This window comes from Ictidomys tridecemlineatus, chromosome 8 (genome assembly GCF_052094955.1).
Source record: "Ictidomys tridecemlineatus isolate mIctTri1 chromosome 8, mIctTri1.hap1, whole genome shotgun sequence".
Lineage (NCBI taxonomy): Eukaryota > Metazoa > Chordata > Mammalia > Rodentia > Sciuridae > Ictidomys > Ictidomys tridecemlineatus.
Window position 1 is genome coordinate 111,241,641 of NC_135484.1, and position 20,433 is coordinate 111,262,073.

General features: G+C 49.6%; 1 protein-coding gene across 4 annotated transcripts in view; it reads right to left on the minus strand.

Moving 5' to 3' along the window:
* The window catches only part of Daam2 (dishevelled associated activator of morphogenesis 2), a 122,435-nt gene that overhangs the window by 33,630 nt on the left and 68,372 nt on the right, over positions 1-20,433 (minus strand). For all 4 annotated transcript variants that reach the window (XM_078020068.1, XM_005318727.4, XM_021721931.3 and 1 more), the window contains exons 4-14: positions 18,425-18,499; positions 17,897-17,991; positions 15,100-15,433; positions 14,044-14,154; positions 12,446-12,549; positions 11,373-11,439; positions 10,198-10,315; positions 8,142-8,280; positions 5,398-5,456; positions 5,081-5,265; positions 4,270-4,569 (exon numbers count right to left, since the gene is read on the minus strand). In XM_078020068.1, the coding sequence (XP_077876194.1) occupies positions 4,270-4,569; positions 5,081-5,265; positions 5,398-5,456; positions 8,142-8,280; positions 10,198-10,315; positions 11,373-11,439; positions 12,446-12,549; positions 14,044-14,154; positions 15,100-15,433; positions 17,897-17,991; positions 18,425-18,499 (1,587 nt within the window). The remainder of the gene's footprint in view (positions 1-4,269; positions 4,570-5,080; positions 5,266-5,397; positions 5,457-8,141; positions 8,281-10,197; positions 10,316-11,372; positions 11,440-12,445; positions 12,550-14,043; positions 14,155-15,099; positions 15,434-17,896; positions 17,992-18,424; positions 18,500-20,433) is intronic.

The window sequence follows — 20,433 nt, forward strand, 5'->3', positions numbered from 1 at the left end:
GGGAGAAAACCCTATGATTGACCTAACACCTTCATCAGGAAGATGCCCAATGCATCTGTCCCCCAAGGGCACCTACTACAATGGCCAGGCTTTCAGACCTTCAGAAAGGGGTCAGTTCCTACCCCTCCAGCCTCTGCCCCTCTTTAACACGCTGCTCCAGGGTAGAGCCCCAAGACAGCTTCCTTCTCTTCCCTTTCATGGGGGCCACTGTAAGCTCATCTCAGAAATCACTGGAAGCACCGAGTGATGGGTAGGAGACAGGAAAGCAGAGGTCCCGGCCACCTGCATGGGCCGGCTCTCCACGAAGGGCAGGGTTGGCTACAAGCTGCCCCCCACCCCTGGTTGGAATCCGTGGGAGGATCAGAGTGCACACAGATTTGGGATCCTCAAAGCTTTTGCACAGGCTGCATTTCCTGTATGAGATAGCTGGCCATTTTATTTCCCAAGGTCTTCCTCCTCCTCTCCCAGATAACTAAAAAGTGGATGAATGCCAAAGGTTGAGACACCCTGGCCCCTGTAGTGACTGACTCAGAACATCCAGGCTTTGCCACAACTTCCTGTGGTCAGACCCAGGGAAGGTGTCCCCAACCTTCATGACTGGGATGGGCCCAGAACTTTCTGTCCTCATGTCTCTCAGTTGAGACACTACCACGCTCCCTGTAGGACCCTTGCACTGGGGTCTGGAAAGGACCTGTTAGCCAGGCCAGAAACAGTCCAGCAGTCTCGTGACACTCTGCTCATGGCTTAGGAGACAGCGGTATGGACTAAGAGGACTTGAGCGTGGTGCACCCTCCCCCACCAGGATGCTCCACCCTTGGGCTCCCGGGACTCTTCACCCCATCCAGAGCATGCTGTCCTTGAAAAGAGCACCTCCCGCCCTCCTCTGCCTAGAGGGCAGCCAGGGGACCTTCTGAATACCTCCTCCTCGTCCCCCTCAGCCAGGCTTGGAGAGAGAAGCGTACCTTTCACTCACTTTTATTTTGTTAAACTCTGAAAGGGGGAGGCTAGGCCAGAGTCAGGGGGTGGGGACATTCCTGTGGCCTTCTGAAGGCCAGGGACCCTCGTGAGGAATGCCTGGCTGGGAAGCTCAGAGCAGTAAGGAATACAGGCAACTGGCCAAACCCAACACAGACGCATTCTTTTCATGGCAGAAAAGACCAGAGCGAGTGTGTGTGTGTACATACATCCCCAGGAGCATGCGTGGGGTAGAGGAAGGAGACTGGGGAGAGGGACTGGGCTCCTGGCAAGGGGGTGTGGGAGGAAGAGAGAGATGGGAGGGGGACCTGAATCAGAGAAGCGGGGAGGGGCGCTGGCTGCAGCTGCCCGCGTGGGGCGCTCAGTGACCCAGCATCGTGGCCTTGACAGGAAAACCGTATAAATCCAGGCCTGGGGGTGGAGGTGGGGAGAGGGGGGCCCACAGAGGTAAATCTTCCCATCCTCCTCATTCTTCATGAGGCCAGGGTAAGAAGAAAGGGTTAGAACCGAGCGCTGGGTGTCCAACATGGGGAAGAACTTCCCGTGAGGCACCAGACAGATCACCTGGGCCCTCTCTCATTTTTCTCGAACACAGCCCCCCTACCCCAGCTCCCCCACATCTTCCAGAAGGACTTGTGGCTCTTCCTGGAGGTCTCCCTGAGGTCTGGAGCCAGAGAGAGGTCAGCGTGTTCCTGATATTCACCACGACCTAACCGTCATCGCAACACCCCGAGGTGCCCATCTTGTGTCATCATTCCCAAATTTAATTTTTCCATCACCCTGGCCAAGTCCCCATCATCTCTAGTCTAGATTCCTGGGACTTCTGGACCTCTAGAGATAGCCTTTATCTTTCTCGGAAACACGTTTCATCACATCTTCCTCACAGAGCATTGCCTGTGGGAACAGACTGAGCCGGCTGGCTGACGTCCCCGGCCCTGCCACCACATGGGTCTGTGGGCACAGAGGGATTCTCTTCTTACCCACGTCACACAAAAGGAAGCTGAGTCCCAGGATGCCTACCTCCTGGGTCATCGTGAGAGCATACTTAGGGCATACATGGCAGTGCCACTAATAACTAATCTGACAGTATTATTATTAGGGCTTCCTATGAGTCAAGTCTCTGTTCGAGTCTTTAACGTATATTAAGTCAAGTGATCCTCACAACCACCTTTTGAGATGGATATTAGCACTACCCTCATTTTACTGATCAGGAAGCTGAAGCCCAAACAACTAAAAAATCTGCCCTTTTTGCACAATTAAAAAATTAGGGACAGTATAGCAAGTTCTCAAATACTTCTCTTTGTTTTTAAATTTTTAATATTTATCTTTTAGTTCTTGGCGGACACAACATCTTTGTTGGTATGTGGTGCTGAGGATCGAACTCGGGCCACACGCATGCCAGGCGAGCGCGCTACCGCTTGAGCCACATCCCCAGCCCCTCAAATGCTTCTCAATGCCCCTCTACCCTGCTTCTGCCAAGAAAGTCTACAATTCCCATGAATGCTCCCAGGCATCCACTCCATCAAAATGACACCTTCCCGTCTGGCAATGATGATCTGGCCTGCTCTGGGTCCCTAGGGAATTCCTATGGCCTTTACTATTAGTGAACCCCAGAGAAAATCCTAAGCCCAAAGCTCCCTAACAGTGAAAAATTCCTCCCCTAAAATCAGCTGCTTTGTGTGGATTCTTTAACCATGAGCACACGCGAGAACTTACAATGACATTTTTAAAACCTTAAATTTTTGGTAAGCATGGGAGACGAAAATATTATTTCTCCTTGACCACAATAAAAAACGTTGAGCCTGCTCATGAACCGTGATCATCCCCACACAGCCGTGGCTTTGGGTCTAGAGAGCCCTCTGCCTTCTCGGCTATCATTGCTTTTCTGCCCGTGGAGAAGCATCCACGGGCCACAACTGTGCAGCACAGCTGTCCTGAGTTTTCACAGTCTTGTTTTTAAATGCTGCTAACAGGTGACTCTAAAACCCAATCACTTGGATATGATCGGAGGCCTGGGACACTGTGGGGGGATGTGTCCATGCTGTGGGTTTCCACATAGTTTAGAAGACCAGAGGTGGAAGGGATCGTAGAGATGGCCTCGCAGAGAAGAAACTGAGTCACAGATGAGTGATGTAGACAGGAAGTTGAGTCAAACTGGGTTTGGTTCAAGGTTCAAGCCTCTCCCCTGACCCATGTGGCCAAGACTCTGACCACCTTCCTAATTTGCCAGATTCTAAGCTCTCATGGGGCATGCCATCTCTCATTATCATATCCCCAGTGGAAAGTTCTAGGCAAAGCAGACCTCAGCCTGGCTGGCCAGCTAGTCCACCACCCCTGGCTTAGAAATCTCTCTTATCTACTTAGTCTCTCCTCCACCTTAAGTCTCCATCTGAGTTCACTGACACACCAACACAATGCTAAGTTACGGATTCCCTGTGAGTTAGTTCAACAGGCCCCCTATAACAGAGTCCAAGGAGATCCATGAACCCCAGCCCCAAGTTGGTGCCTACACGGCGGCATGGCCAGGGTAGCAGAAACCAGTTACCCTGAGTGTATTTGCCCTGGAGACCAAACCAGTGGTTCTCTTAGTAAGATTTGCCATTATTCAAGAACCAGGGAGAGGACTTCGTTCACATTGTTCAATTATTAGAGGTCCACTGAGACCCGGGGCATCTGTAAGCTTGTGAATCCATAAAAGAATCAACTCCCACCCCTGGGCCTGGGATTGGTGATTATTAGTGGAGAATGCTCATGAGGGCCTCTCACTGTTGGTCTAGAAACATGAACACTGTATGCAGCTCTCCCAGGAGGAGGCCAAAATGGCTCTATCTTCCCATTGAACTCTTCAGTCCTTTGTACACACTGCCCTTGACCTTCACCAAGATCTGGACCTCAGAACCAGTTCTGCCTATATTTTCCTTTCCCTCAAATCAACCCTCTCCTTGAAATTCTAGCCCAGCCCTGTTTTGTCCAGAGAGCAGCCTGCCTGGCCCAGGCCCTGAGCTCTCTGCTGCTCTGTCAGCCCTCAGCACACACAAGCTCCTCTTCCAGGTAGCTTTGTTGACATGGGCAGAGCACACGCCTAGCATCTCTCCCAGTGCAGACATTCTCCCCAGGGCACCGTGAGCTGCCAGCTGCAGCAACCCTCTCATCTGTATCCACTGTGACTCCATCCCCCCACCACCAAAGATGGAGCCCAACCCTGAGGAAGACGTCAAGCAATAGACAATGCAGAGGCCGGACCGTCTCTGGCTGCAGGAGAATGGACCAGCTGCCCCCTTCCTGGCCACTCACCTCATTCAGCTTGACCCAGTTGAAGGACTTCAGTGGGTGGGAAGGTTGGGGGACACGCTTTTTCCTGAGTGGGACATCACTGCTGGGGAAGGGGTCCTGAGGGAGGGGGAGGCCCATGCTGAAGCAAGGTGGGGCGCCGGGGGGTGTGGGAGGCCCTCCAGGTGGTGGGGGTGGGGGTGGAGGTGGGGGGCAACAGGAAAAGGGGAGAGGAGGTGGGGGTGGAGGCAGGTCGTGGGTTGTCACCGACGAAGACAAGGGAAATGGACCTCCAGGGGGAGGGGGGGAAGATACAGGGCCCGTCTGTAAGGAGACAGAAAAATCGAAAGGTTCAAGCCATCAGCATTGATGCCAACCAGTTCCCACCACCATTTCCTTCTTTACTTAATTTCCATCTATCCTAGACCCCAAATCCTGCTCTTAACCTCCCACACAGTCAAACAGACACTGGAAAATCAGTCACAGTCATCACAATAAAGCAGCTGGGTTGGTGCATACAGTTGTCCGTGCTACAGACTGCACAAGGACATCCAGCTGCGAGGGTAAGGAGGAGCAGATATCCTACCCGCACTTTCCTATCCAAGGGCGTTTCCTGGGATAATGTCATCCAGAGCAAAAGGCATTGCGTTTCTACTGAACACAAGGTGGCACACATACAGGCTCAGGGGTCTCTTGGGTCCTGACCTGAGGTCCCCCTTTCTTTTCTCCTTGATTTTGGGGGCCTTGGCTCTTCCCCATGCCTACTCTGCCCACCCTGTCCCGAAGCCTAGGGTCTCAGCTGAGCCACATCAAAGGGAGGAGAGTGACTACATACCGAGATCTCACTGAGTTGGGCGACCAGCTCTGCCACCTGTCCCTTAGCCTGACGCAGCTCCTGGGACTCTCGGGCCAGCTTATCCTTCATCTTGTTCAGCGTCCGCATCATCTCTTCCTTCTCCAGCGTCTTGGTCTCACACTCCCGCTCCTTTCTCTCCAGCCGACTCACAAGCTCCATGTGTTCTGGCATGGGGGTGGGGTCAGAGAGGAGGAGGAGGAGCGGGTGTGGGTCTGCAGCCCTCTCCATGGCAGGAGATGGGGTCCCAGGCGGGGCTGGGGGTGGGGAGCGCAGCAGGCTCGGGCAGAACCTCTCACCTTTCCGGAACTTCTCAGCCTGGTCGCGCCACTGTTTCACCTCATTCTCATTGATGAGCCTGGTGAGGTGGGGGAACGAAAGGAGGGGGCCATGTGATCCTTGCCCAGCACTCACAGCTCCCAGAAGACAGGCCCTGTGTTCATGAACCCTGATCTCCAAACTGCCTAGCCACGTCAAGGAGGCAGGAATTTTAAATTCTCCTATCTCTGTCCAGGACTCCGTCCCTGCCCAGTCCTCACATGGAGTAGGAAGGACCTGGAGACACCTAATAAGCTAAGCCTTTAAAGGAACTGAGGCTCAGAGAACAGAGATGGGGATGACAGCTAATCCAGAACAGAATTAGGACTGCATCTCATGCTTTCCTTAGTTGTACGACTCTCGTATCCCTTTGTAAAAATAGGCCTGTGCATCTGAGATAGAAATGCTAGCCCTACCTTGGTGCAGGCTTCCAAAGACCAATGTGTAACAGCAAGAGAAACTGCTCACCCCCCCCCAAACACAGAACAAGTATGTAGAGAGGGGACACATCTAAAATACAGGATGTCCTCATTCATGTCAGACTCCTGTCACAAGGTATCAGAATTAAGCTTTTACCTAGACATCAAGATATATGAGGGTTAAGATGCAAAGTGAGATCCCACAGTCTTTTGTTTTGTGAATGTCAATGTGTGAGCCAGTTAGATCCACGACTTTTGTACTGCTCAACCACATCAAGGAGAGAAAGAGGGACGGGGTATAGAGAGGGGTAGGATTTGGTGATGGGGTTTCTTTGCAGTGATTGCTGTGGTCACTGGGATGCTACCTCCTCCTCCACCATCCAGGAAAGGGTCTTCTCTGGGCCCATGAGTTTTGGGCCCAGGTTCCCTGACAAAAGGAGGGAGACAGAGTAGACGGGGTTCTGGCTTGGACCCAGGAAATCCAGTGGGTGGAGGAGAAGTGATCAGGAAAGGCTGATGAGCTGGGAGCTGCTGGCACTCCTAGGTTTCCTGCCATGAGAGGTGTAAAAATTGCCCATGGGCCAGACACGAGCCTCAGGGAGGAACTGGGCTGCAGCCACTGTAAGTCCTGCCCAAGGGTCCACCTGGGAGGAAACTGGGAACGTCCACACTGTGAGTCGATGTGCCCAGGGGCTGATGGGAGGGCTGGAAGCAGCCAGCCAGCTAGCTAGGGAAACCCCCGAATGGCCACGAGCTGGCTATTGCAGTGAGAAGCACCCAGCCAGGGGCTACTGAAGATCCCAGGGACACGTGACATCTTGATGCCTGAGCCGTGCTCAGAGAGCAGGAAGATGTTGCCTGATCAATCAATAATGACCTTTTCCCTTTCTCCTTCTTGCCCCAAGGCTGCCTCTAAAGGGTCAGAAACTGACAAGCTGGTGGAAGGAGGGTGGGAAATAGAAGGAACTAGGAGAGAAATGGAATAGATCAAAGAAGCCAACTCTCTCTTACACACACATTTCAGCCTCCCCAGGCCCCAGCCAGGGAAGGGGAGAGACTGAAAGCCTTATCAAGCCCAGAAGTCCTTTTACACCTAGGGCTAGCCCTCCTGGCCGCAGCAACTTAACGTGATCTTAGGACTTCCACTGCCCCAAGAAAGAGCAAAGCCTTTGTTAGACCTCATGAGTTGTCATTCTCTGGTAGTAGAAAAGCTTCCCCTCTGATGGTGTAAAAAAAATTAGCAGAAAATAAAACAAGCTGCCTTTTGATACTTTACTAGTTGCCCTGGCCCAACATACCAGTTCAGGTTTTAACTAAATCAGTATCCGTTGCATTGTGCAAAGGAAAACAATATTCAGAATTCCTATTCTACATGGCATCGGAAAGCAATATAATGATTGGATGAGAGCCAATTTATCTCCTTAAGAATGACTGCCTCAGGAGGCTAGGTCAGGAGAATTGCAAGTTCAAAGCCAGCCTCAGCAATGTAGTGAGAGTGTAAGCAAACCTAGTAAGACCCTATCTCAAAATTAAAAAAAAAAAAAAAATGGGGGATGTGGCTTAGTAGTTGAGTTCCCTGAATTCAATCCCTGGTACAAAAGAAAAAAACTAATTAGCATGTTAAGGTCATTTTATTAATTAACAGGCATAAATTTAGATTCTATGTATTCCTCTATATCCAGGGTCAGTAAAATATAAGCCAGATGGTTTCAGGCTCTGACCACCTCATCCAACAGGCTCATGGTCAAATGGCCATGCTCTCTGTCAGTGGTGGGAAAACTTTGTGTAATGGGTCAGAGTAAATATTTTAGGTTTTTACCTACCATGTCCAGTCTCTGTCACATATTCTTGTGTTTGTGTTTTAAATACAAAAGTTACTCTTAGCTCATGGGCCATATAAAAACAAGCTGGAAGGTGGAAGTTAGCCCATGTGCCACAGTTTCCTGCCCAGCGCTGTGTGGACTTGTCTAAATAACCCCTCCATCCAACCCACACAGGGTCATCGAGAGTCGAGAACACCACCTACACACCTGTGCTGCCTGACGGTAATCACTGGCCACATGTCATGTTGCTGTTCAAATTTAAAATCCAGTTCCTCAGTCACACTAGCCACAGGTCAAGAACTCAATAGCCACATTTGGCTCCTGCCCTGGACAGTTCAGATGTGCAGCTTCCCCTTTATCCTGGAGAGTTCGACTGAACAATGCTGCTCACCTGGGGGTGTCTGGGTGGAGAGAGGGAGCGGAGGCTGCACTGCTGAGACCCAGAGTGGGAGAGAGACAGATCAAAGGTCAGCCACGACTCACATGTTAACGATGTTCTTGACATTGAAGTTCTCCAGTGGAGCCAGGTCAGGGTCTACACCCCGCTCATCCTGGAGGACAATCTGCTGGAGGATCCGATCCAGGAGCTGCCACTGCTGGAAGTAGCCTCCGTTCCGCTTGTCTGCGGGAAGACAGTACCATATCTGTAACGCAGCCCTGGAGCTCCTGGAGACACCGCCCCAGAGTGACCTCCTAGGCTCTGCTGGTGAGGCACCCCTTCCTCCTGCACGGTAAGCTCCTAGTCTGATGAAAGGTGCCATGCTGCTGTGAGAATGGAGACCCCGAACCCAGCCGTCTCCTGATTACCTGCAGTGGACCTTCTGAGAACCATCAACCCTGCTAACGTAGTTCTCTCTCTATGAAATGCTTCCTGGCTGCCTTTCTTCCCTCTTGGGACCCCGGGCATACTATGCTCTCAGAATGTAAATTGCTTTTTACATTATCTATGAGAAGCACCTGTTCTAAAATATTACATGCTCTAAATAATGAAGTCTTCAGGGGAAGATTTTTTTAAAAAGATTTTAGGATTATCTATGTGATTGCTCTACGGAGGAAGATGAAAGGAAACTGATTACAGGTGTGCACAGAGAGCACCTCAAAGTGAGTCAAAGAAGTGGTTAATGGAACCCAGGAGGATTTCTTGGCTGAGGTGACCTTGAACTATGAAGGCAAAAGCATGATACACCGTGCCTGACCTCACAAGGCCCCACTCCCATCCTCTCGAGTCCTAGTCCAGCTCGACATGACAGACCCTAGGTCTTCCCTGGTCCTTGAGGCCACGCATTTCATCTCCACAGACCCCCAACAGAAGTCAACCAATGCAATCCTGACTTCAAACTCCACCCAAGAGTTGACCGATTGTCTTCAAAACCTCATTTGGGGGCAGAATAGAGAGACCCGTGCGCATTGCCCATGGAACAGCAGACATGGGAACCACTGGGTACAAAAGCAGCCAGTTTTCTGGGGCCTTCCCCGTCTACCCTGATGACCTTTTGAGCTGAGTTTTGGAAAACCAATCACTTCCTGGTCCCGCTCACTGTCTCTGTCTTGCTTTCCACTGTCCCACCAACACACGCGTTACCAAGTGACAGTGACGCTCATTTACTTTTCACCAGGTAAAAAGAACATTTTTCACCTAAAGTCCTGTCCCCAAAGAAAGGAAAATTCTCTAGGGAAGAACTTGTTTAGCCTCAGATCCACTGGTTGCAAAATGGAGACAAAATTGCAAAACTGAGTATACAGTTCTCAGGTCATTCTGAGGTTCAGGGATGATACGCTGAAGAACCTCAAGTCACGTCAGGCCCAAAGTTGGCACACAATAAATTGTATCTGTAGGCACCATCCCTGGGATCACCAAACCTCTATCACCACCAATTCAGCATACCTGTGTAGGTGGCCATTAGGTTGGGCCACAGGAATACAAAAAATTTTCTGCTTTGTGAAAAGCTAGAGTACCCAGTGGTGTAGTTAAAGCTCATTTCAACCTGCATCCTGGGGTTACTGTTGGTAGTTTAATCAATCACTGCACACACCTGTATCTTACGAACTTAGACACCTGCTTCTGAGATGCTATTTGGGATACATAAAGAAGCAGGGGCAAAGGTGTTAGGGTGAGAGTCAGCAAAGACTAGATAAAAAAGTGATAGAACCTTAAAAAAAAAAAAAAAAGAACATGCTCATTGCACATCTTAGCTACCTCTGCAAGCACAAAACTTCTTTTGAGAATCAAGATGGCCTTTGTCATGAACAAATAGCAGAGCTACTTGATTTTGCAATGATCAAGCTACTGTTTTGTAGACAAGGATGTTAGAGTTGCTCAGGCCCAATCCCAGCTCCTCTACTGGGTGACACTGGACATCGTGACCCCAAAGGAGAGAGGTAAGGGAGAGGTTGCATCATTGCAGTCTGGCCTCCCGAGGGTAAGTGCAGAGGGATATGTGGACAGACTCACCTGCCCAGAGAGGTCCCAAAGTCTCATCTCAACCTGCCCTGGGGGGATCTCAGGCCCAGTAGGCAAGCATGAGCGCAGGGTACTTACAGGGCATCTGCAGGCAGTGGTGCAGGACAGACAGCAGGCATGGGTAGGCCTCAGTGTGCTTCAGCTTCTTGTGGATCAGATCGAACATCTGGGAAGCACTCTTGGTGTCGATGTGCACCTGAGGGAACAGGGGCATGGTGAGTGGGGACAGGCAGGCAGCAGAGAAAGAGAAGAGCGGGGAGAAAGCCCTGCTTCCTTCCTCGCTGCCTCCTCTCTCAGGACAGCGTTTCTCCCACACTTCTGGCTGAGACTTAAAAAGACAGACAGAAAAGGAGGAGGGCAGGGAGGTTAATCACCTAAACCAGGGACGTTGTCACCATGGGCTGGATGACTGCCTGCTGTTGGAGCCATCCTGTGCACTGCAGGATGTGCAGCAATGTCCTTGATCTCTGCCCACCAGATACCCGTGGCCTCCTCCCCTGCGCCTCCCTAAGTTGTCACAATCAAAAACTTCTCCAGCTTCAGCAAATGTGCCCTGGGTGGTGGGAGTGACCAAACCAGCCCTGGTTGAGAACTACTGATCCAAACTAAGGGAAGGAAGGGGACGGGCAGAGATGCTCCAGGGTAGCACCTGTCCCAGGGCACAGGCCCACCACCTGGGTTGAAGTCCCAGGTCTACTCACCAGCTGTGGACAACAGGCAAGATGCTCCTCCTCTCCACCCTCACTTTGTTATGTATAAAATCCCGGGCTTTTGTGAAAATACAAGGGGGTAGTTCTTGGTGCCTTGAAGCACCCTCCAGCCCAGGAGGCGGCTTCGGTTCAGGTAGGGATTTTATTACTTGATGTTTAAGCATGGGAGGGGTGTGTCTTCAGAGTTGCTACAGCTACAATGATTTGGTTTGCTAAGCATGAGCTGGTTAGGGAATGGAGAGAGGTGATTCAGGAAACTTCCAGAAGGCAAGAAGAAAGTCAGCCCTAGAAAGATTTTGAGACTAACTGTATACAAGAACATGACAGTCTTTCTCTGTGGCATTTTGGTCTCCTTAGGAACAGATGTCCAGGTGGGGCCACCAGAGCCAGCACACCACAAGAGTTCCAGAAACAGGACCCAGCCATGTGGCACCCCTAGGGACCCAACCAACACTGGACTCACCCCAACACAGGGCCCGGAGCAGTGGTTATGTGGTTGCCCGGGACCCCGCTGCAATCGCCCCATCCCCACGGGCTCCTCACCATGTCGAACCTCCGGGCTAGCTCCAGGTCGTCCTCGTTCCGGACCATCTCAAAGAAGTCTAAATGCCTAGAGAGGATGGGGGAACAGAGGGGGTAGACATTACAGCCAGGACATCCGAGGTTGGGGATTACAGCCCCTTCATCCACCTCCCCCGACTGGCAAAATCTCAAAAGTTTAACTCAGGTGAGGCTAAGGCAAAAGAGAGAAGCCATAAGATAGAAGCCAATACCTGCCCTTTATAAGAGCCCATGACCTTCCTTCAGGGAGGTCATCCCAGGGTCCTATCTTCTAAGGTCAGCATTTCTCAATTTTGACATTAGTGACATTTTAGGCTCCATTACCCTTGGCTGTGGAAGACTGATGTCTGTGAAGTGTTGAGCATCTTGGTTGCTACCCACTACATGACCACACTGCTCCTCCCCCAAGAGTGACAACCCAAAATGTCTCCAGGCGGGGCTGAGGGTCTCCTGGGGGATGCAGTCGCCCTCAGTCAAGAACTGCCGCCCTCCATCTAACTTTCCCAGTGTCCTTCTACTGTCCCCAAGTCAGCCCTCAAGCTAATGTCTCCCTCATTTCCCACCCCATCAACACACGGGCTCGCTCCTCCCCAGACATCCTCTCCCCCTTGCGACCCAGTGCAATAATAGTCTGTGCTCATGGGACAGAACCGGAGGGGACTCACTGGTAACACAAGAATCCACCTCTGCTCTTTGATCAGCAAAGGCTTTGTCATAGGCATGTTGGATGGACTTTTCTTTTCTGAGCAGGAGTATACTGCAGGGCGTTTAGCATTCTTGTCCCCAACCAACCAACTTGAAAACCAAAGAACAGTCCCACATATTTTCAAGTGTCCCCCAGGGGGCAGTGCTGACATGGTTGAGAACTACTGGGTTCACCTGCCTATACACTAGGTGATGAGTCAAGGTCAGCAGAGGGGACAGGCTAGGGCACACCTGCCCCATACACAACTGGGTATGGCAGGGAAGGGCAGCTTTCACAATGGTCCTGGCCATCTCCAACTGAGGCACTGTCCCCACCCGTTTGCCGTGGGGCTGGGTGGCTGGGGCCTTACTTGTCCAGGATGGCGTTCTCGTGTTGCCGGAGCTTATCGATCACAGGCTGTATCCCCAGCATCAGGAACTCGTACCGTAGATGTAGACGGAACTCCAGATTATCCTGGGGGTCACCAAAGCAGCACCGAATTGAGCGGCTGGTCTCATGCCCAAGAGAATCCCCTGGGGACCCCTTGTCCACACCCCAGCCATCGTCCCACCTCGCCTGCAGCAAACTCACTTGAGCTGCTTCAAGTCCCAGGGTTCTAAAGCAGGATGGAACAAGATAACCTTGACCTTGTTATTCCTCTAAGCAAGCCCCACTGCCCAGTTCCTTTTAGGTCTCCCAAGTCACTTCCTTCTAGCCCCTTACCAATGTTCTCTTAGCTTTCGGCATCAAGAAGCAGCACTGCAGAGTGACCTGGGCATGAGCTTAGGAGTCAGGTAGACCTTGGGTTAAATCCCTACTCGGTCTCTTCCTAGTGTTTTGGCCTTGGCAAAGCCTTGGATTCCTCATTTGTTAAATGGTCATAACATTAACTTACTGGTACAGGTGATGTTCATAAAAATTACCTGCCGAGATGTGACTACTCCTGATCAGAATGGATGACAACCATACAGAGCTGTGATGTCAGTATCTCAGGGGCAGATTATTCCCCCATCCTACCTCGCCTAATTCAGTCATCATATTTGCATGTAAAAAATGTATGCTGGCAGAGAAAAGGGAAAAGTTAGATCATTCAGTTGCTTTCTTTGCCCCTTTTGTCCTTCAAGTTCACCTTGATGGGGTTCATCTGATTGCCTTAGAGTTGGAGGGGGGGAGTGTTCATCTGCTCTTCAATTTCTTCTAATGTTTCTTTCTTAATGGTCTGAGAACTACGTTTTGATCTGAAGAGAAACCAGCAGCCACACCTCCTAATAGAAGGTGCTAGAAAAGCAAGACCAGCCAGCTCAGAAATCAATTCAGGGGCTGGGGTTGTGGCTCAGTGCTAGAGCACTCACCTATCACAGGCAAGGCCCTGGCTTTGATTCTCAGCATCACATAAAAATAAGTAAATAAAAAATAAAGGTATTGTTTTCACAATCAAAGAACTAAAATGAAAAAGAATAAATATTTTTTAAAAATAAAGAAATTCAGAAGCAGGTTTCTAGAAAGCTCTAGAAAGAAGGGTCAGAACTTGACACCCTCCCATAAACAATCCCCCACCACCTAAGCCATCACCAGCTAGCCCAGCTGGGAGTGTGTCCACGGCACCCATAATGCACATGCCACCTCTGCAGGAAACTCCCCAGGAGCCCTCCCAGGTTTAGACAAAGTCAGGAAAAGCCAGACAGTCCTCACGGCAGCTTTGAGGAGCCTCTGACAGTGAGTTTCGTGCAGTCCAGGTCTGCCGTGGTGTAATTCTAGTGACGGTGAGGGTCATGACAAGCTATTCTTTCTTGGCCCCAAGTGAAGGAAACAATAGGTTCTAAAGATAATCGTAAGGTGATGTTGGCAGTAGCAGGCACATGGACCAGATGGCCCTCCTCTCAGATGGCACTTCCTCAGGAAGAAGATACTCACACACACTGTACCCCAGGGTCAGAAGTCAGCAAAGGCAAGGGCAAGGTGCCTCACCTCTCCGGCTCCAGCATTGAGGACAGCATTGATGAAGGACATGATGGCTGTTTTCAAATTCACTTCATCCCGGTACCGGCCCAAACTTCGGTCTAGCTCATTCAGCAGAGTCTGGATGGGAAGGTAGGACAGGGCAGGAGCGGGGGTCAGGGTCCTACAAGAACAGTTTCCGCCCCACTTTGCTCCTGATGTCCCTAGAGGTCTCCTCTGTTCTCTCTGTCCAATCACATATCTCCAGCTTATCTGGGACCACCCCAGACCTCACCTCAGGTGGGAATTTCCGGTGCCTCTCCTTGCCTGTCTCAGCCCCACCTGCCTTCCCGCCCCCAAGGCCCTCAGGCTCAGTTTCTATTGCTGAGCAGGGCTGCAGGGCCAGATCCCAGCTGTGGTCGTGTTGACTCCCTCCCCAGCTCCCGATGGCATGGATGCTACCTTCCCTTCCTTTTACATCTTCTGGAAAGGATTACGGGCTACTTTCTGCACAGAGCAGGTACTCAAAAATGTTTGCTGACAGAATAAACCAAGAGCCTATTCTGACACATAAGTCACAGACTTTGAGGCCTGCTCTGTGCCAGGCACTGTGCTGACATACTTTATATATTGTCCATTAATTTCTACTTTTCTGGGTAGGTCAGAGAGAAAAAAGAGAATAGCATGGCTCAGTGCTGTCCCGGTGTCCCCTCATTAGGCACTGGTCCAGGCTTTGAGCCTAGAATCTTGACCCCAGCAATTGCACTACACTCAGTTCTTGACTGAGACTCTACCATGAGCCAGGCACTAGGCGCAGGGATGTAGAACCCCAAAGATGAGGTAAACAAATATTCCAGCCTCCAGGAACTCACAGTTTCATGGAGACCAGTCCATTTCCCCAGCTACACCCATCATGTCTTTGGAAGTAAGCCCTTTGGTTCCCAGTCCTCTCTTCCTTCCCCAAGAGAGCATGCCGCCCATGATGTCTCCTTTCCTCCAGTTTCCATTACTGTCCCTTGCCACCAGTATGTGTCACCTCTGCCCACCCTGTTGGCACCAACCACCACCTGTAGTCACACTTCTCACCTGGAAGCGCGTCCTCTCTGCTGCATACACCTGGTAGTGTAGCATGGCCTGCAGCACCTTCTTGTGGCCTCCAGGGACAAGGCACACAGCGCCCAGGATCTCCAGCACGGCCACCTTGGTCTTGCTGTTCTCTGTGCGCAGACTCTGGGCAATGGTGCTGATGGCCTCGGGCTGGGCCAGCACGTGAGCTCGCCCCTGGGAGTTGTTCATCAGTGCCTTGATGCAGCCGATGAGGGAGGTGTGGATGCGGCTCTCACAGGTGGCATGGTCCATACTCCGGAGGAAATTTAGCAGACAGGTCAAGCCCTCTAGCTCGATGAAGCGGGTCACAAACCTATCAGCCAGAGGCGTTAGCAAAAGAGGCATCCTGAAGGTCATTCTGTGTACATTTTGCAAATAGCCACCTCATGACCTGTGACCTACCATGGACCACGTCCCATCTACAGCAGTTGCTTGGTTCATTTATAAAGTTTACCCAAAGCACTGAAACCCTATCGTCCTCACAGAAAACTCATGTTTTATTGGCATTTTAAATAGTGTGCACTTGCATAGCATTGACTGTCAATTGCATAGTTTAAATGGGATGGAGGTGAAGGGATGATCACAATTATTATGCCAGCAAACCTAAAGATCCATCTCTAATGAGAATGGGAATTAAAAGAAATTAACCAGAGAACAAGAAGGATTTCAATATAGAGGGGCCATCAGACTCGCTGAGCTAAGGGACCAAGGCTGGAAAACTACATTCAGGAGATCCTCAAGAAAATAGCAAAGTTATCAAGAATGTTAGCGGAAAACATTAAAATCTATTTAGTTCAGGGCTTCTTAACCTGTAGTTTGTGTTTCTGCAAAGAGTCTATGGATAGCATTCAGGGGTCCAAGCACTGGGAGGGGAAAAGACAATCACATTTTTATTTTTGAAAACCTCTAACTGAAATTAAGCATTTCCCTCAATGATGAGTGCAGGCTATCAAAGAGAGTGCTATTAGCAGAATATGTGACTCTGTCACCCAAACAAATCACTGCTATTTTCATATCAAATTATAGTTTTTGCTGGGATCTCAAAATCATTTATACCCATCAGCACGTCAAGATTATGGTGGTTGTTATCAGATCTGGTGCCAGCTATTGCTGTGGGAAGCATAAAGAGGCACATTTATTGCTATCTCATGCATTTTTAATATTGGTAGCTACATTTTAATTGAATTTGTTTATTTTTTAACCCTACCTATTTATCTCTTTTATTATTTAAAAAACATCATTTCTGAGAAACACTCCATAGGTTTCATCTGGGTGCCAGACTCCAAGGCAACACACAAAAGAAGGTTTACAGTTCTTGATTCAGTAGAATAATACCCCACGAACTGAGGAAATGGTTATAAATTGAGCTTAGGGAACACTGTCTATAATCAATAGATAAATATATTTATAGGTATTTTGTATTATACCTATGGTGCAAATATGCCTAGAATATGTTCTCGAATAATAGATAATGTTTTTCCTTTTTTCTAATAGATGCTCTTCTGTATGCTACAAAATTCCACGATGACTATGTGTAACTTTTGTAACCTAGATTTTATTAAGGAAATTAAAAATGAATTGAAGTGGACGAACTTGGCAACTCTCCTCGACCCCTTTACTTTGTGAGCGCCTCATTCTTTCCTGCATGTCCTTCCCAGACTGACCCCCACCCTCGCAGAGGGACACAGGGATGTGGATGCTCCACCCTCCTGGAGGCTGTTTCCAGGTCCCAGGGCAGAGAGCTCAACCAGGACCAGGACAATGCATACATACCCCCGACGGTTGCCATGTGCTAAATAACTAGCTCCTTGGGGAGAGAGAGAGAGAGCAGAAAAGACCTGATTGTTCTGTTTGTCCATTTCCATGACATAAATGCTCCTAGCCTAGCTGATTTCAAGCTATCTGTGGTGATGTCATTGAACATGGAGTTGGAAAGAGATGCCTCATTTAAGCCGTGTTTCCACCACACACACACAAAGGGCATAAATTCAAGAGTGTAAATTCAAAAGTGAAGAGCATATGTAATAGCAAAGTGGAAAAAGAATTAGAGAGTGATGTGTTCCAAGTATTGGTTTTGATATAATTTAATTACTCATAAGTTTATGTAATTAATAGGTTTAACAACTAGTGTGCACCGTTGCTGAAGATTTAACAATCCTCTCTCACCAGCTAGTTCCCGCACATGCCTGGATACACCCAGAGCCAAAGGCAAGGAATCCTTTACAGCTCATGCTCTTTTGGGGCCCTATACACTGTGGTCTGGGAGGGTAGGAGGAGTCCTCCTATGGCACCTGAGACACCCACCTCCTTTCTCCAGCCCCATGGCTTCCACTCAGAGATGGCCAAAGCTCATGCATTGACTCTGTATCCCCCGATCCTGGTTGAAGTCATTCTTAACCCACACCCACTTTCTCCCTGACGGGGGCACTCACCCTGTCCCCTCATTCTTAGGAAGTCCTTCCTTACGTGCTTTGTCCATCTGGCCACCCTCCTGTTCTATTCTTCCTCCAAATACCAAGGGCCTGCCCTTGATCCCTCTTTAGAGAGCTCCTGAGGACCCGAGGCTTATCTGAACCTCTCCTGGGTTCTACTCCCCCCACCCCCACCCCAGCAGCTCGCAGCGACCCAGCAGAGGGGAGACGGAGCTGGAAGTGAAAGGGTGAGGTCGAGTCTAGGAATGCCAGGTAGATCTGGCAGGGGCCAGCATAGGAGCAGAGCACATCAGGGGGCACCTGGGCATGGACGCAGAAGTGAGGAAGGAAAGAGGCCAAGTCACCTCATGGGCTGTGTCCGCAGCGCCGTCTTCAGGTCTTCCACGATCTGGTTCCTCATCTCTGTCTCCTCCTCATCAAACGCATACAGACTCTGCATCTGAGGAGCCAGCAGGTAAGAGGGGATAACTGGTCAACTGGTCACACTGGGCCACCTGTCCCCCAACCCAGGCTTGACTCAGAGGCACCCTCACCTCAGGAAGAGTGAGGCCTCAGGGATTAGTTTACTAAGACAGAGGGTCTGAGGGGACCCAGGTTCTGGTCTAGGACTTCGCTATCTTCTTCTGTGAAATAGGAAGAATTACTGGCCCAACCTATTTCCCAAGCCTCGGTGACATCCAGATGAGTTAATGAATGCTTAAATAGTTGGGGCACTCTGAAGTCGCACAGAGGAGGGGTGGATTTATGATGAGTTCTCAGGAATAATGGAAAACTTCTACACCTCAGGGAGTGGGACACGGAGTGAACGGAAGGGCCTGACTCTCCCCTACTCTCCCCAGGTGGAGAGAGAGAAGGGAGGAGCAGCCGCTCACCGCAGCCATGGAGTTGATGCGTTCGATGTAATAGTCGGGCCAGCTGGTTGCCAGTTTGTTGGGGTCCTCTTGCTCCTGGGACAAGAAGAAGGATGGTATGGGTCCACTGGCAAGACCCATGGCCTATGACCCTGAGTCTGTCTGAAGTCAGCAGAGGGAATGTTCCAGTCCTGACCACAGTGAGTGACTAGAGCAAGATGCAAAACCTCCCCAGGCTCCTGTTTCTTCCTTGATAAAATCAGACAACAAACACTGAATCTCGTGACCTACCAATGACACGGGCAGAAACTATGCAGGCAGACACTTCCAATGGAGGGCATGTACCGTTTTTAAAACTCTTTTCTCCTGCTCTAACTGTTCTACCTACACTTAATAAAATGTAATTTTATGACTGTTGAGTCTAATACAAATTTTTGCCTATATTTTGTACATCTTTCGTTTTTGGCTGATGTCATTCTTATATCATACAACAGTACTGGTCTATGGCGGTTTGGAAATTTAGAAATTTGGTCTTTCAGTTTGAGAATAATGATATAAAGCATTTGGTGTAGTGCAAAACATACAGGAGGCACTCAATAAATAGCAACTACAAAAAAGAAATCAACTCCCAAGACCATGGGTTCTAGAAAGGCTTAGGAGCCCCTTCTCTGCCTGTGATTCACTCACTGTCAAACTTCCCAGAATGAAGTGGGTTGGCCAGCTGGGCAGCAGTGCAGAGGACCTTCGGGTGGCTCTCAACCCCTAAGAGAAAGGCTTAGCTCTTCCCCTTGCTTGAGATAGCATGGTGGAGTTCAAAAGCCATTAATGTTGAAAGAAATCCAGCCTTCTCCAGCCAAATGGATCTGCCTCTGGGTGTGACACACATCCTGTTCCTTTCTGTCCCTGTGCTGTGGTCACTTTGGATACTTTTCTCATCTGCTGTCAAGATTTGTAATCTCCTGCTTGCAAATCTACATAAAAACTCACCTCCTCCAGAACCTCCCTGACAAACCCTCCCTTCTGCTAGCTGCCAGCTGACCCTAGTCCCTCAGCTCTGCCTACTCAAGCAAATTTTAGATCAGTGCAAAACCTGCCCTGTTCTGGTCTTAGTGACCTCATAGGGCTTTATGTGTTAAAATCTTCATGAGTAAATGCCAAATATTCCCTCTTCTACCTTGGGGAGGAATTGCACCAGCAAAAACAATGGTATCAGCAAACATACAGTTTCTTGCATTTGCTGGCTTATTATTCTATCCATCCCATATGCATTTGATGAATACCTACTGAATGCCAGTCAATGGTGAGGCCGGAAGGTACTGAGTAAAAAGTCATCCTGCCTTTGCTATAACAGTCCAGTTCTGGAGAAAGAGTGGAACACGCTCTATAGAACTGTCTGTAATGAACCTGGGGGCGGGCATCTAACAGAAGGCTGTGGGTGGGGGATGGTTAAGAGGACTGGGTAGAGTTATTGAAATCTTGAGGCTAAGACAGGTGGCAAGACAGAGAAACTGCCATGTGGGAAGACAGACAGGTGTCAGAGTAGATGAGAAAATCACACACAATTTGGTTTGCAAAGTACCGCGAGATGCCCTTATATTTTAACAAATCTTTTAGTTGAGCTACACAAGAGATTATATTAAGGAAACTCTGAAGTAATCAATTTGGAAAGTGGAGACTCATGAAATATGATTAATTACTCCTAAAGTTCATTTTCTCCTCCTTCCTTTTCCTTTCTTCCAAGACTAGAGCTTTTTCAAGGCCTGCTTTTCTTATGTTAGTAGACACTGACCATTGTATTCTGCAGGTGTTTCATAAACAGGTTGTGCAATATTAAACAAAGTCTTACAGTGTGTGCCTTGAGGCTCTTTTGTCCCCAGCAGTGGTCTGGCTGTGTGCTGTCACTGGTGGGTGACTGGGTGAGCCCATGGTCTCTCTAGGCCTCCCCTGCCTCCTATGTAATAAAGGACTTGAGAGGATTGTTTCTCAGGTTCCCTCCAGTTCTGAAAGGGTCTATGATTCTATGACCTGCC